General features: G+C 50.2%; 5 protein-coding genes across 5 annotated transcripts; 2 read left to right on the forward strand and 3 right to left on the reverse strand.

The window, feature by feature from the left end:
• Window positions 1-1,393: 1,393 nt before the first annotated feature.
• On the reverse strand, window positions 1,394-2,365 carry CTRU02_206134 (uncharacterized protein; the record flags this gene model as incomplete). The annotated part of the gene is made up of 1 exon (XM_036728690.1): window positions 1,394-2,365. One exon carries the CDS (start codon window positions 2,363-2,365, stop codon window positions 1,394-1,396), a length of 972 nt encoding a protein of 323 aa, XP_036579579.1.
• A 633-nt stretch (window positions 2,366-2,998) lies between these two features.
• CTRU02_206135 (uncharacterized protein) lies at window positions 2,999-4,248 on the reverse strand (the record flags this gene model as incomplete). Its single annotated transcript, XM_036728689.1, has 3 exons — window positions 2,999-3,256; window positions 3,303-3,623; window positions 3,682-4,248. 3 exons carry the CDS (start codon window positions 4,246-4,248, stop codon window positions 2,999-3,001), a joined length of 1,146 nt encoding a protein of 381 aa, XP_036579578.1.
• A 782-nt stretch (window positions 4,249-5,030) lies between these two features.
• Window positions 5,031-6,679, forward strand: CTRU02_206136 (uncharacterized protein; the record flags this gene model as incomplete). Its single annotated transcript, XM_070204668.1, has 4 exons — window positions 5,031-5,090; window positions 5,166-5,669; window positions 5,746-5,889; window positions 5,960-6,679. The coding sequence occupies 4 exons, from the start codon at window positions 5,031-5,033 to the stop codon at window positions 6,677-6,679; spliced, it is 1,428 nt and encodes a 475-aa protein (XP_070061772.1).
• A 1,702-nt stretch (window positions 6,680-8,381) lies between these two features.
• Window positions 8,382-11,933, reverse strand: CTRU02_206137 (uncharacterized protein; the record flags this gene model as incomplete). The annotated part of the gene is made up of 3 exons (XM_036728687.1): window positions 8,382-9,581; window positions 9,633-10,786; window positions 10,850-11,933. 3 exons carry the CDS (start codon window positions 11,931-11,933, stop codon window positions 8,382-8,384), a joined length of 3,438 nt encoding a protein of 1,145 aa, XP_036579576.1.
• Window positions 11,934-13,306: 1,373 nt separating this feature from the next.
• Window positions 13,307-14,084, forward strand: CTRU02_206138 (VanZ like family protein; the record flags this gene model as incomplete). Its single annotated transcript, XM_036728686.1, has 2 exons — window positions 13,307-13,331; window positions 13,474-14,084. The coding sequence occupies 2 exons, from the start codon at window positions 13,307-13,309 to the stop codon at window positions 14,082-14,084; spliced, it is 636 nt and encodes a 211-aa protein (XP_036579575.1).
• Between the last annotated feature and the right edge of the window lie 243 nt (window positions 14,085-14,327).

Genomic DNA, 14,327 nt, shown 5'->3' on the forward strand with positions numbered 1-14,327 from the left:
TCCGCGACGTCCTGGAAAGACGACAAATGAAACTTGGCTGGCTGGGGCATCCCTACGACGGCGTGAGAGAATCAGTGCTGAACTAGACTCGTGCTACAGATTTCTCGTCTCAGGGATGAGCCATGGAGATGGAGGAAAGACAAAGAACGGAAAAAAAGCAAAATGGGAGTGCGATCGACATCAGGTGTACCTGGAGATACACATTTTGGTTGATTATCCTTTTTTGTCTTTTCCATTCGTGCTGCCCATGTTTCCGCTGTAAATTGAGATATGCACACGGATTGTCTAGACTCAAAAGAGATGGATGAGTTGGGTGATTTAAATGGCCTTACATATAAATTTTACCTTCTGCCAGCTGTTGCTCCGACTTTAATCTGTTTTTTGCTGGAGCCTTGGCTAAACTCCAAAGTGACCAGTATTGTCCAAGTGCGACATAATACCAACTTCACAATATGAGTCTTTGGAAGATAAAAATCACCGTCATTGATACGGGGCCCAACGGCTACTGTTCACCTCACAACTTTGGAAGCCCTTTGTCCTCAATATCCTCGGTGATTCTAGCTTCAATGTTGTTCCTATGCCTCCGGTTTGAGGCTTTCTCAGATATAGGGGAAAAAAAGGGGGGAAAGGCTATGAAACAGTCACAGCCCTTTGTTCTACCGCCAGGGTTTCGCCTTCGGTCTCCTCGGCATCGTCGACTACCACTTTCAGTCTTCAACGTTCGTGCCAACCTCCCGTAGCAACACCTCCATCATCACCCTGATAATCGTCGTCATGTGCTTCTAGTCCGCCCGTTTCGGCCTCATTCTCACCCTCGGTCTACATGATTTCGAATGACGTACAGAAGCGCAATGGCTCGTTCCTAGTCGCCGCCATATCCTGTGGCTGCGAGTTACCCTCTATGATGGGTACCGTCATGGAACTCAATGGCCCACATATTTCCATGGCGATTCCTCTGATGAGTTTCTTCTTGGCCTGAATGTTAACTTCCAAGAGACACCTAGCCCTGATATTACCAGGAACTCTGCGTTTTGTTCTTGTGTTACATTTGTGTCTCGCCGTTTTTAAAAAAAAAACCATCTGCTTGTCATCGGACTTCCAGGCCATGTAGGCTTCACAGTGTTCCGGTGTTATGTGCGTGTTAGCAAGTTTATGAGATTATACAGCTTCTCTTCTATCTGGCTTTGGGTATGACCCGAAAAGAAACACTCATCTAAGCCCAAACTATAAGACCAGCTGCCCAATAAATACGGCAAGATGATCCAATTCACCATCACACCACCCTATACGAGCTCAGCAATGTTTAATTTAATAAAATAATATCTGGCGGCTTTCCAAAGACCATTACGCTGCCCGCCATACCATACTGTGAAAAAGTTCTTTTGCGCCTAAATCAACCCTGAATCTTCTTATTCAGCTTCTTAGACAGCTTCCTCAAGCTCTTAACTTTCTTTTCCAACTTCTTGATCCGATGAACCGATTCGGCGTGTTCCAGAGACACGATATCAGCATGGTATCTGGCTACGAAGCCTGATATTTCGTCGAAAGTCGCCATGTAAGCTGCTTTTTTCTCGGGCAGTTCCAACGGCTCGATCGACACCACAGTTCGGGTCGGCGAGATGCTCAAAAGTGGCAGGGAAGAAGCAACTACGGGCTCATCTGGCGGCGCTTCTATGCTGGACTGGCGGTGCAATCGTCTTCTCCGAGGAACAAAGGGCTCATCCTCGCTGTCAGAATTACTCATTGTGATCGAGCTGCTGCCACTGCTTGGAGAGGGTGTGATGATGCTCGGGACTGGCTGTTGATGGGGCTTTGCAGGCGTAGATGCAAGCCGATCATCTTCGTCTGAATTCTCGCCAAGCATGCTCTTCGTTGGAGTGATTGGAAGCTTCCTGGCCTTTTTCGCCACGAGATCTGCCATCGCTCTCTTTTGCTTTCTTTTGTTGCTTGGGGAAGTCGAAAAGGGTACGACACTCTCATTGTCTGTGTCGGCCCCATCGCTGTAGCGGTTTCCAATAAGCTCCGGAAACAGACGCAAGGCATCCTTGCGCCAGACTCGAAGAACATCGATCGATTTCTGACCGCTATTTCTCCAATGACGGGTTTTAAGTTGCGGATATTTCTCGCAGAGAAGTTCGGTTCTTGCTCTCTGGGCGTTGTCGCCATTCCACCACACGGAAGGAGCTGTGGGCATCAAATGTGCCACAAAGAAGTTAGAAAGAAGTTCTTGGTCGGAATTGTTGAGAAACTCGGTAGAACGAGGGTTCTTATGGTTCCATTCGTCGATCTCCGCAGTTAGAGCAAGAAGGGCCAGGCGGCTATCCAAGGACGCGGGGTCGGCCCCAGCGTTTGTGAGATGGGCCATTCTGAGTTGTGAGTTCCTGTCTTCTCTCTATAAAGGTTGGAGCGATAGCTCACCTGAACTACGTGGTTGTTTCGCTTCGCGAGAGTGTTGTACTACTTCAAAGGCTTTGCCAGGCCAAGTCAAATGAATAATGAGGGCAGGAAAAGAAAAGACGCTCAAGAGTATACGAACTTTGGAGTAGGAAAGTCTCCTGGTTGAGTACTCGAGGGATAGAGAACAAACCTTCCCGAGAAATTGCTGATTATGAAGAAACACCTCTGAAGAGTGCCCGTGAGAAAAAAATGAAAGAAAAAACAAGGGGTAAAGGAATGAAAAAATTGTTGCTTGAGATGGATAATTTGGGAATTTCTGAAAAGAGTCTTTCTAAGATGGAAGGAAGTCACAAATTTACGAGGAGTTAAAAAGATTGAAGTTGGTTGCCCTTGCTAAAACAGTCTCACCTGGTGAAATTATAGTACATTTTCTGGCTTCACTTCACTTCTAAGTTTTCACGCCATTCTGTTTAAATCTTTTCTCAATCGTACGAGTACCCCGTAACACTTGGAAGAAGAACCAGTTTCTTTCATGAAGGCCTATATTGCGAAGCTTCAAGTTGTAACAATATAATCTTCCTACAAACTAGCAATCTATGACTTATATACTGGCGGAACTTCTCCTGAGTTGCTTTTCTGGCAAATGCAAGCTTTCAACATCATTGGCGGGGCTCACCGCAGCCTGTGCGTTCACCACCCCCTCACAGCCTTCTTCCTGAATTTTTGGCTTCCACTTTTCAGCATCTCCCAATCTGTCGATTGTCAAGCCAGCACTTCCAGGGTTGCGCATACCAGCCTCAAGCTGCCGTTGATATGACACGTGCCTGAGCCTCTCAGCTTCACGTGGTGTGAGACGCAACTGCAACAGTTAGTTTGAGTACATATTGTGATAACAAGATACTTACGTAAACTTCAACACCAATTGCGTGAATCACGCCTGCTAACCATCCAGCCATTCCAAAGCTGACATGAAAAGCCGCAGCCGTTTCAGCTGGGGTAGTTCTTGTGAAGTAGTTGGCCTCAACAATGACCTGCTGATTAGGGCTCTCCCCAGACATGTAGGGAGTACAACCCTCAAACAACAAGGCGGTAGCATTCGCAGCGTCGACATTTCCCAACATGTGTTCGATGACGGCACAAGGAAAGGAAACAAAATAACCTCTTTGCTTGCTGACAATGAGGGCTGCGATGAACAGAATTGGCCTCATCGTGATGATAGCGCCGGCCTAGTCAACCCTTAGTTAGCTAATTTTCTTAAGGCAGAAGACGGGAGGGAATTCCTACATAAAACCAAGCTCGGAGCATCCAGGCGCGGTGTTGTTCTATCTGCAATCTCTTGATTTGAATGAATGAGATGAGAAGTGAGCCGAGGAATATGAGGCCGAGAAACCCGACATCAACCTGAACAACCAAGCCGCCGCCCACAGCATGCCTGGCAATTAGCAGCGCGCCAAGTGTCCCTGGAACAGACAATACCAAAATGACGTAGCCGTTGATCCTGTGGAAGAGAATCGCCTTGTGACGGATGATAGGAACAAACTGCCAGCATACAAGAAAGGATGCGGGTAAGATGCATGCAAGATGCATGATTATTCCAATCCGATCGAGTGTGAACTTGCGGTAGTAGTAACACTCTCCTGGCAGAGCGCGTTGGCTGGCACTAAATCCTGGACCGCAAAATATCTTATCGAAGTTAAGATACATGAGACGGGCTAAAGTAAAACCCATCAACGCGCCGGCAAAGTTGACGAAGAGGATGAAATTGTACTTTTTCCGGAAGCCTAGATATTCATGAACCTTTCCCATTTTGGCGGAAAAGGAGCTGAACTTTGATTGCTCTGGGTTGGTCATTATGTTATGTTGATATAGTATGAGAGGCGGTTTGGGATTGAATCCAAACAGTTCCAAACCACTGTTCGAGTAGGCAAAACGATAGAGTACACAAGAAGGGAGTAATTGACTCCTCATCCAACAACAGGACATAGAACAAGAAGTTGACGAGTTTAAGTAGATGAATTGAGGCCCGACGAATCCATTCCATTCCGATTCCGTGAACAGCGCCGAGTACATAGAGCCTTGCCAATAACCAGGCTAGCATTTCATTATCGATACCATGTTGTTAATGCAATTGAGTATGCGCGCGCAATGTAACACATGAAGCTTGGCTGACAGGCAAGAGAGACAATTGCAGCATCGCCGGCGCAGAATGATCCTCTTCGGGCCTAGGGGCATGCATTGGAAAACCCCCATTGGCTGCGCACTTCAGCTGTCTTAGTCAATCGTCAGATCCTCTTCCTAGGCGCATCTCCTTCCAAGTCCCACATCATCAACCAGGGATGGTGGTTTCCCCCGCATTTGACAGAGCTGGGCGGTTGTGCCGTAGGGCTGCATTTGAGGTCTGTTCCTCATTGGCGCGCAGAATGGACTCTTTCGAGTAAAGCGACATAAAGTACTTGTGGTGTCCCGCGCATGGCCTCGCACTTGGCAACACCTTTTTACATTTTTTCGCTCTCCTATTCCTGAAGAACAACGCTTGAATCCCGAATAGGGTCATTTCGCGCCGTAGCGTGCCATCGTCGTCACCTTTTTCTCTCTAAAGTGATCTAGACACTAGACAGAGCTCATATTTCAACATGGTCGGTGTAGCAGGCAGATCGAAGGGCTGTCGAACATGCCGACGACGAAAGAAGGGTGTAAGTGTCTAGAAAGCTCAATATCAGGGCGAGGTTTCACAGCGCTTTCAGATGAACTGATATCATCTCTTAAAGTGTGATCTCCAAGAGCCAATATGCGGCAACTGCATAAGAACAAATAACTTTTGCGAATACGACCGGCAGCAGGTTTTTATTAATATGTCAGGGCCAGGTAGAGGCACGGGAATGGTTGTTGCCAAGCATACTGTTCCTCGTGCTGACATTGTCCTTCGCCATTCATTGGCCCGCACAGCCTACGAAGACAAGTACCTCAGTCTGTTCTGGAATAGTTGGTTCCCTTGCGGACGGCAATCTGCTGAAATATTACCCAAGTACCCAATCTACAGCTGGATATCTTGCGCAAGGGATCTGTACCAGCACGACAAAGCACTTTGGCGTACACTACTTGCCATGTGTTTCTGTACTCTTGGACGGCAAAGTGGCAAGTCTGAACTAATGGCAGATGGTTTTCAGATGTATACTCAGGCTTTGAGAGAGGTCAATGCCAGCCTGCGACATCCTACCAGGTGGAAATCGGATGCGGTAATGGTTGCATCCCGGGGCCTTGGGCTTTTTGAGGTAAGAATTATCCGCAATTTGTAAAGCTCATTATTTACATGATTTCTCCATTCGATAGCTGTTGTATGGCAAACAGGATCAAAGCCAAGTTGAAGGCTCGCAAGCGAGAAGCTGGCATGGCCATAACCTTGGTGAACTAGCCCTTATCAGGTTACGAGGCCCAGAAGCATATATCGAAGGTTATGCACACACCCTCTTTGCAGAGGGGAGAATGCATCTGGTAAGTCTAGACGCTTCCTCTTACGAATGAAAATCCCTTGGATCTCATTTTGCAATGCTGATTTGTGTAGGCCATCGCCGGATGTATGGACCGGAAGAGAAATTTCCTTAGCGAAGATGCATGGAAGACTATACCTTGGACAAAGATCCCCAAGTCTCCCAAGGACGTTTTGCTAGACATCTTAATTGACTTGCCGGCTCTCCTCGAGGAGGTGGACCTCCTACAACAAGCACCCGGATCAGGCGCTGAAATAAGCCGGCGCTTCATGCAGACATACCAGCGCCTCGACCGGGAAATCGCCTGGTGGCTCCAGAACCTCAGTCCCCCCCGCAAGATCCTCGACGACCTCCATGAGCGCAACTATAAGAACCCCACCGCCGACGACCTTGCCGTGGCCCATATCATGACTCATTTCTGGGCGGCATGCATCGTGGTGTACAGCTCACTTCATATGGCTCTGTTACTACCCAAGTTTACCGGGATAGATTCCATTGTTTTCACAGAGCGTACGGATCCACGGCCGTACTGCGTCCAAATTGCAGACGTGGTAGACATTTTCTTCCAACCTGAAGCAGGAACTTTTGGCCTTCATTCGGCGCCGTTCCCCGTGGGCATGGCGATCAAGTATCTCATGTTCACCGAAGGTCTTACGTCGCCGGACTGTGCCAGACTGATTGGATACTTCAGCAGACAAAGCGGAGGAGCGGCGATGGGTAGGTTTCTGATGAACTCGTATCCTGAATGGACCAAAAACGAGTCACGACCCGCCAAACTTGAGGACGTGGTATAGATGGAGAAACAATTAATAATAAAAGATTCATTGTTCAGGACTGCCATGCTCTGAATAATTGAACATATGTGCTGTTGGATGTGGCAAGATCTGAGTTTATGGCTGTTAGTCAGGTCAACCGCAATGGCAAGTTAGTTCACTTTTAGGGTACGAAAGTGTCGTCTCAAGATAACTTCATAGCCAATTACTATTCATTATGAGCGCAAGTGGCTTTGGGGTCTTCTTGGAGTTTCGAACTCTCTCAACTAGCCTGTCGTGAGACAGGTATACAACCACACCCACAACCGAGACAAATCAAGAGGATGAGAGCTTCAACATCAAGTCTCACAAGCAAGGGTGAAATAACCTTTCTCCAACGCCCGACCCCCTGCATTTACGTCTCGCCTTGACTTTCCAATTGCAATTCTCCATCTCTAGTGCCAAGACTCGTGGACTCTGATTCACCCCATCTCCTCAGTCTTGAAACCACACGTAGGCTGTATATACAGATCCAATAACCCTCAACTAACACCAGTAATGCGAGATGAGCAGTTTACGAAGTCGAAACCAAACAAAACTACAATTGGTCCATACCGAACATGTTTACCTGCCCCAATCATAGACTGAAACTAGGCAGACTACCTCGAACTACACTTCCTCACATATCACCATATATCACAGGACACAAAACTCATTCAATACTCATCTCGATTTGCCTAATCTCAACGTGGCTACAACAATACTAATGCGCACACACAAAGAGCCGCCCTTTCCTCCACCCACGTCTATCAACTTTAACATCCCACGCGTGTCGCATCAATCACAACCAAGAAACAAAGAAAAAGCATGCCTTTCTCGGTGATAGCGTGACGCATGCCACGAAAACAAATTTTGAGAAAAATAAACAAGATAAAAAACCAAAATGGAAAGAAAGCCATGCTGCCATAAAGGGTTGCCGTTCCAATCCATCAGTCAATTCCATCTGAGTCCCGTGTCTGTCTTTAAGGCAAACAAAAATAAAAAAAGCTTCATTCCCTGCTACTTTCGCTGTATTCATACTAGGAGCGGGGCCGGGATTGCTTTGTGCGCTATAATAATCTGAGGGAAAATAAGGCAGAAGAAGCCCTCTTTCAGTCCACGACATGGATAGTCCGCACCGCGGCACGTCGGGAACTGTTGGTCTGGGCACGAAATGAAGGACGAGTCCGAAAAGAAACGAAATTCACATTCGTGGGGCCTCGAAACCTTTCGCCCGGTAGAAAAAGGACGTACAATACGCATTGGCCTCTCTTTTTGTAAGGAGGAAAGGCCTAGAATCCCTGAAAATCGCCAATCTTTGGCTTTTGGGTATCCCAATATTCTTAGCAACAGTATGCCATGTGTAGTTTGGTCTGCGCGCAGAGCTATGTCTCCCTTTCCAGACGACCGAATAATAATCCAACCCCAACGCCAAGGAATGTGTTGAAATGGGCGAAAACTTATATTGAAAAAGTTGTATAGAAACAGGCAATCTTGAGGGAAGTTGGAAGTACAAGATGATAAGAAAGTCTGCCTCAAGACTGCAGGAATCGGTAGAAAAGCCAAGGGGCTGTAAGATAACGTTTCTGGGATGGCGGCAGTGCTGTAGTTGGGGGTGTGACTGTATCGTCGCCAGTCGGGTCCCAGAATCGTATGTGCGGAGATGGATATATACGGAGAATTTGGGCGTCATGACATCTCAGTGTCACCTTTCAATGCTTTCTGGGCTCATCATACCCATGCCCTCATCCTTGTCGGTCTGGCTTGCATTGCCCTGGCTCTGAACGCTCTCGTTGCGTTCCATGCTGGGAGGGAGAGATATGGATGGGGGGTTGGGGCCCGCGCCGTTGATGTTGATATTCTTGGCCTTCTTTGCAGGCGTCGTGTTGCCGCCCTTCTCGGGGGAAGCGTTGACGCTTTGCTTTTCTTGGGCCTGAGCCGCCATCTCCATCTTCTTCTTCTTCTTGGCGAGTGCGATCTGCTCCTTGGGCGGACGTTTCTGTGGAGAGACAATCTTTCCGGACGCGCCAAGACGCGGGCGAGGTCTCCTCTGCTTCACGGGTAGATCTTCGTCTTCAATCAAGGCTGCATCGCTGTTGGCATGAAGCTTAGCGAGGAAGAAGTTCTTGACCAGACCAATCTGGTTATGAATGTTCTCGGTCGTGATGGGATCGACAGGCGGGAGGGAGTCGAAGAGATCAGTGACCTCGGTACCCGCTGTCTGTGTCTGCATCTGGTACTGGTTACGCACGCGAGACTGGAGCAAATGAAGAGGGACCGAAAGCATGTCGAGACCCATCTCCTTGTCCAGACCGAGAGCCTTGAAACCGAAGAAGTCCTCACCAAGGTCCTCTGCGAAATCACCGCTTACGAACTGGTCGCTACCGTCCTTAAATGCTCCCACACCGTCTTGCCCGGCTTCTTGGGTGAGGGCGGGACGTAGTAGCTCAGTAAGATGTAACTTCATGCGTTCGTGGATACCGCCCAGCTTGCTGCTGAGCCTGTCGACCTCGTCCTTAGCGTATGTTTCGAGGTTCAGTAGGTCACAGCCGTTCTCATCCAGAGTATGCAGGATTACCTCCTCGGGGGTAAACCGAGACTGGAACCGAACGCCATTTTCGGCACGGGCAGTGACAGCCTCCTTCTTCTCGGCTTCCCGATACACGTTGAAAGTTCGGATGAGCTTCTCAAAGTAGTCAGATGCAATGCTGGTCAGCGTGTCAATAGCGGACGGCTGAAGCTCTTCAAAACCAGTATGGTAGAGGATCTTGGCCACGGAACGCTGCAACGCGTTATGGCAAGTCTCTGGCGCGATAACAGGGCCATCATCAGCAATGAAAGAGGGTTCGGCATCCTGCTCCACGAAAGACTCGTAATTAGACTTGGGAAACTGGTTGTTGTAAACCTGGATATGGTTAGCTGGCTACCTGCAATTAGGCGCTGGTACAACACAAACCTGAGTCTGGATCTGCATCTGCTTGATTACGCCGATCTTGCTCGAGAGTTTCCTCGTCTCCTGAATTTGGCGGATGTTGGCATCAATCTTGCTGGTCAACTTGCTTTTCGGTGCCACAAAGTGACCCTCGGGGATTAGTCGAAGGTACTCCTCATGCTGGTTGATAACGTGACCCTCGCCGTCCTCAATCCACTGAAGCTTGGGTTGAATATCGGGAATGACTGTCAGAGGCTCGTAATACGCGGGAACAACCTTCTCCTCCTCTCCCTCCATGCCCTCCGCAAGGGTCTCGGCAGGCTTCGCTGCTTCCTTTGCGGCGATGGCCGAGGAGTCAGCAGAGTGAGAGATAACACCAAGAGACTCAGCTTCCTTTTGGTTCCTCAAGTACCATCGGATTCCCGCCTTGTTGCGGAGAAGAGCTGGGGCGTCGACGTTGAGTTTGTTATCTTTGAACAGCTGATAACGCTCCTTTGCGATCAGTGCGCGGTCTTTCTTGGTCACTTGCTTCCAAATCTTGTACTCGTCGTCTTCATAAGCCTGCTCTGCTGCTTCATTGAGAGCCTGTCCCAAGGCCATACCGTTCAGCGATGGTCCATCAATGTCCATGGCGTCAGCATTGCTCCCGATTCCTGAATGTCCATTGATGCCGCCAGGGGTAGCAGATCCCGCGATGGGTGTGCCAAAGCCATTGCTACCGTCGACAGCCTCAGAACCCTCCCTGCCCTTAGCAAGCAGGCCATTCAGTTGCAGGAGTGGCTTTTGGTCAACGCTCGGGGTGCCCTCTTTTTGGTCTGTTGGCTGTTTCCTGGATTTGGTGCCCTTGGTGCCTGCAGTGCGGCCACGGGAGGACATGATCGGCTCGTCATCAGAGTCGTCACCACCATCTTCCTCGCCGCCGTTCTGTTTACGCCGCTCCTCAGCCTCAACCTCCGCCCTTGGTCGGATGACAAGGTCTGGGATGAGGGGAATGAGCTTCTCTGCTTCCCTCCTCATACCGTTAGCCATACGCCGGAGGGGGTGGCCCATATCTTGGTTATATCGAAGGCAGTTATCCCAGATTAGGTTAAGGTCGGTAACGAACTCAGCCTTGGACTTGTAGGTCAAAGACTTGAGCTTCTTGGTCATGGTCCCCAAATCCATGGGCTGTTTGATAACTGGATGATGTCAAGAGTCGTTAGCCAATCATGGTCGAATTCGTCTGCCTGGAGGCGACTTACGTGTGTAGTAGTCAGGTGCATCTCGCTTGTTCACCCTTTGCAAGAAGGGCGTCGAGTACTCTGTATGTGCCTTCAATTCAGTCAGGACTTTCTCGACGGCCTCGTACAACTCCTCCTGGTTGACGTTCTCCTCGCTGGCCCATTTGCTGCGGTTCTTGCGCACTTCGTTCATCAAAGATCGCAATTCCGCATCCGAGGCGCGAACTTGGTCGCGTTTCAAATCTATCCTCGCAATCAGGTGCTTGAGGGTCAGACTCGACGCGCCAAGGTTGGCGCTGCTGAGAGAGCCGTGGTTTTCGGCTTGGCCGCCGTTAGCGTTATTGTGACTATTGTTATTTTCCATTTCCGCCTGTAGCTGCTTTTCGGACTCTTCCAACTGCTGCTGCTCCAACATGGCAGTCCGGTCGTTCTCTAGTGTGTAGAATATGGTATGGAAGCTGCGTCTCGCCGCCTCTTCGGTCGCATTGCGCGCCTCTTCCAGCTGTTTGCGCGCATCTTCGCTCGTCTTTGCTTGGTCCTGCGATCCATCGGCTTGCTTGAGTTTATCGAGCAGCTTACCGGGGGAGCTGACGGAGTGCACGGGCGAACTGCCGGACTTGGAGGGGGAGAGGAGCGAGCCAGCACCGGCAGCCGCGATGCCGTTCTTGGACTTATTCGCGTCGGAAGAGGTAGCGTCTTCCTCGTCTTCGTCGTCGTCATCGCCATAATCGTCCTCGTCGATGACCCGCTTGGCCTTCTTTAATGGAGGCTCCTGGATCGGCGCATGATCGGTGGTAGGGGGTAGAATGGAGGGGGAGGGGGCGGAGGGGCGCCGAAGCGCATCGATGGCTGGGTAATTATAGGAGCCATCATCAGCAAACAGCAACGAGATCTTCGCCTCGCTCTTGTGATAAAGTTCCTTGAACAAGGCGCGCCGTCGCTCGTCTTCAATATCAGGTTGTGCCTCAGGCATCAATGACATGGAAGTGTCGACGGGGGTTCCAGTTCGCGCAGGACCATCATCAAGTTGATGGAACAGGCGGCTAGAGGTTGAGTGATGAAGGGAGGGCGGTTGCCATGCGTGTTGGCCGTTGGGGAGGGACATCTTGAGCCCGAATGGATGATAGCGACAAGCGGGCCAAGTGTCGCCATGCGCAACAAAATGCGCTCGTCAGGGACCGAGTCCGGGCGGCAAAGGGGTGTTACGAGCGCATCAGGAGAAAGAGCGACATCGATAGAGATGGCCAGCCAAATTGGACGTTGCGAGAAGTTGCGGTTGTTGTGTATTGATGGATGGTAATAGGGGGTTTTAGACGTTGTTCCGAGAGGTGAGGTTGAGGATTTGGAGAGGCTCGTACCAAGTGTATGCGATGGAACTTTTCCCTTGCCTGAACACGGCGAGCCGGCCGCTGGAAGCGGTACACGGAACTTGGGTCGGCCACCCGCGAAACGGCATTAGACACCACCAGCACGGTCGCATCAATTTAAAAATTATTTATAGTGTTATTTGCATGATTATTGATATCATAATCTATTTTTTGGGCCCAGAAAAGACGTGCACTGGGGTCATGTTTGGTGTCGCGGTCGCCAGCTGCAGGTACAGGAACCTCGAATGCCGACGACGGCGCGAGGCGACCAGGCCACCGCACTCGCTTCCCCCCCTTGGATCCCCAGCGATCGGATCGCGTATGATACTGTCACGTGATGGCCCACTAGCCAGTCGCAGTCCATACCTGGAGGCAAGTTAGCAGTAGTAAGCAGGTAGAGTTCATGTTACAGGAGGTACTTTTATGCCGTTCCGAGCAAGTATTCATGTAAGATTGTGGGTGCATAATCAGTATGCTTCGGCGACTACGGCGATGGTTATCTACCACTTTTGCGACACTCCAAAGACCGCTCTCACCACAACATCAACCACCACATATCGCAGTCCACCTACGCGTCTTCCAGATATCGCGACTCGCGCTTCTCCATGTCCTCCGCGGCCCACGGGATAACCCGCCCGGACCACCTAGACCCGAACCCCCAAAAAACCTTGGGGGGCCACCCCTGTCTTGATCCCTCGCAGCCTGGGGCGTCCAGCAGGTCCCGCCCGCCACCAACCTGTAGTGTATCTTCTTTTGTAGTGGGCTGAGTTCCATTGGCATGCTGCTTGTTCCCGCAGCAGCCAGCAAAAGCTCTCCCCTCCCGATCCAGTCATTGGAAAGCTCCGGCCAGTTGTACACCTCACACCTCCCACCCTCGTCCGTGACGACCCATTACGAGTACCCTCTTCGTTGATTACATTACATTACATTGCGTTGTTCTTTGCCCCGAGCCACCACTTCGACCATCCGTCCCAACATGACACTTTGCAGCTAAGCTACTGCTATCCTTACTCGTATAACGCACGCATCAACGACGAACCACATCCCAAGCTACATACATCACGCTCTACCAATCAAACCACATCTTGCAAGAGCCGCAGGACCCTTCGAAATGCGGATACGCTTGCCTTTTGCAGGTGCGTTAAAAGCTTCATCTGGCCCCGGATGGTCCCCATTCATCTCGCAGATCCCAAACCTAGCTCTAGCTCCAACTCCGGCTACAGCTTCCCCCATGTCCCCAATCCTAGATGGCGCTTAGCTAACATTTTCCCCCGTCAGGCGTTTTCTTCGCCCTTCTCCTCGTTGCAGGCTACGCCGGCCTCACCACCCTCCAGTTGGGCCAATACGTAAACGATAAAGTCCTACACTTCATAACCTTCTTCCTGCTCACCATCGTCTTCTACTGGATCCTCGACACAAACCGTCGCCGCACCCTCAACCTGACACTAACTGTCTGCACATTCGTTCTTGGAGTTGGCTCCGAGTTCTTGCAGGGCTTCCTCCCCAATGGCCGCGAGTTCGACTTTTATGATATCATAGCCAATATCGTGGGTTCCCTGGCAGGCCTGGGGCTGTGTTCGTGGTATCACAAACGTATGCTAGAACGCAAGCGCCGCTCCAAATCATATGCTCCTGTACCCGGAGAAGACGATGAAGACGTTGAGCTGGGCGAGGGCCATGAGACGGGCATCATCGAGTCAAGCGGTGCGAGAGACGGCGGTGACGTTGGAGGCAGCAACGGACGGACGCTTGAACAAGAGGTAGACAACTGGGACGAAAACCAGGTGGATGAATGGGACGAGGACGATGCTGACGGTGACATTGGCGGGGTCAAGGGCAAAGACCTCGACACCGGTGATATTGGCGACTCTAAGAAGCGGGCTGACTAGAGCCATGTCCTGCAACGGAAGGAGACAAACTGTGAGATATGATGGATGAGCACTGAGTTACGATTTTGGCGTTCGGGAAGGCTCTCATCCTAAGAGCGTGTGTTTCACCATAGAGAAAATTGCCACTTCTCCTACGAATTGTTCCAAGTCTTTCTGTCTTGCTGCGTGCCAATAAAGTCACAATGAGGTTTTCATGAAACTTCGTCATGTAGAGAAGACCAAGAGCGTAAAGCACATCTTTTG

The sequence above is a fragment of the Colletotrichum truncatum genome (genome assembly GCF_014235925.2).
Source record: "Colletotrichum truncatum strain CMES1059 chromosome Unknown Contig_0003, whole genome shotgun sequence".
NCBI classification, from domain to species: Eukaryota; Fungi; Ascomycota; class Sordariomycetes; order Glomerellales; family Glomerellaceae; genus Colletotrichum; species Colletotrichum truncatum.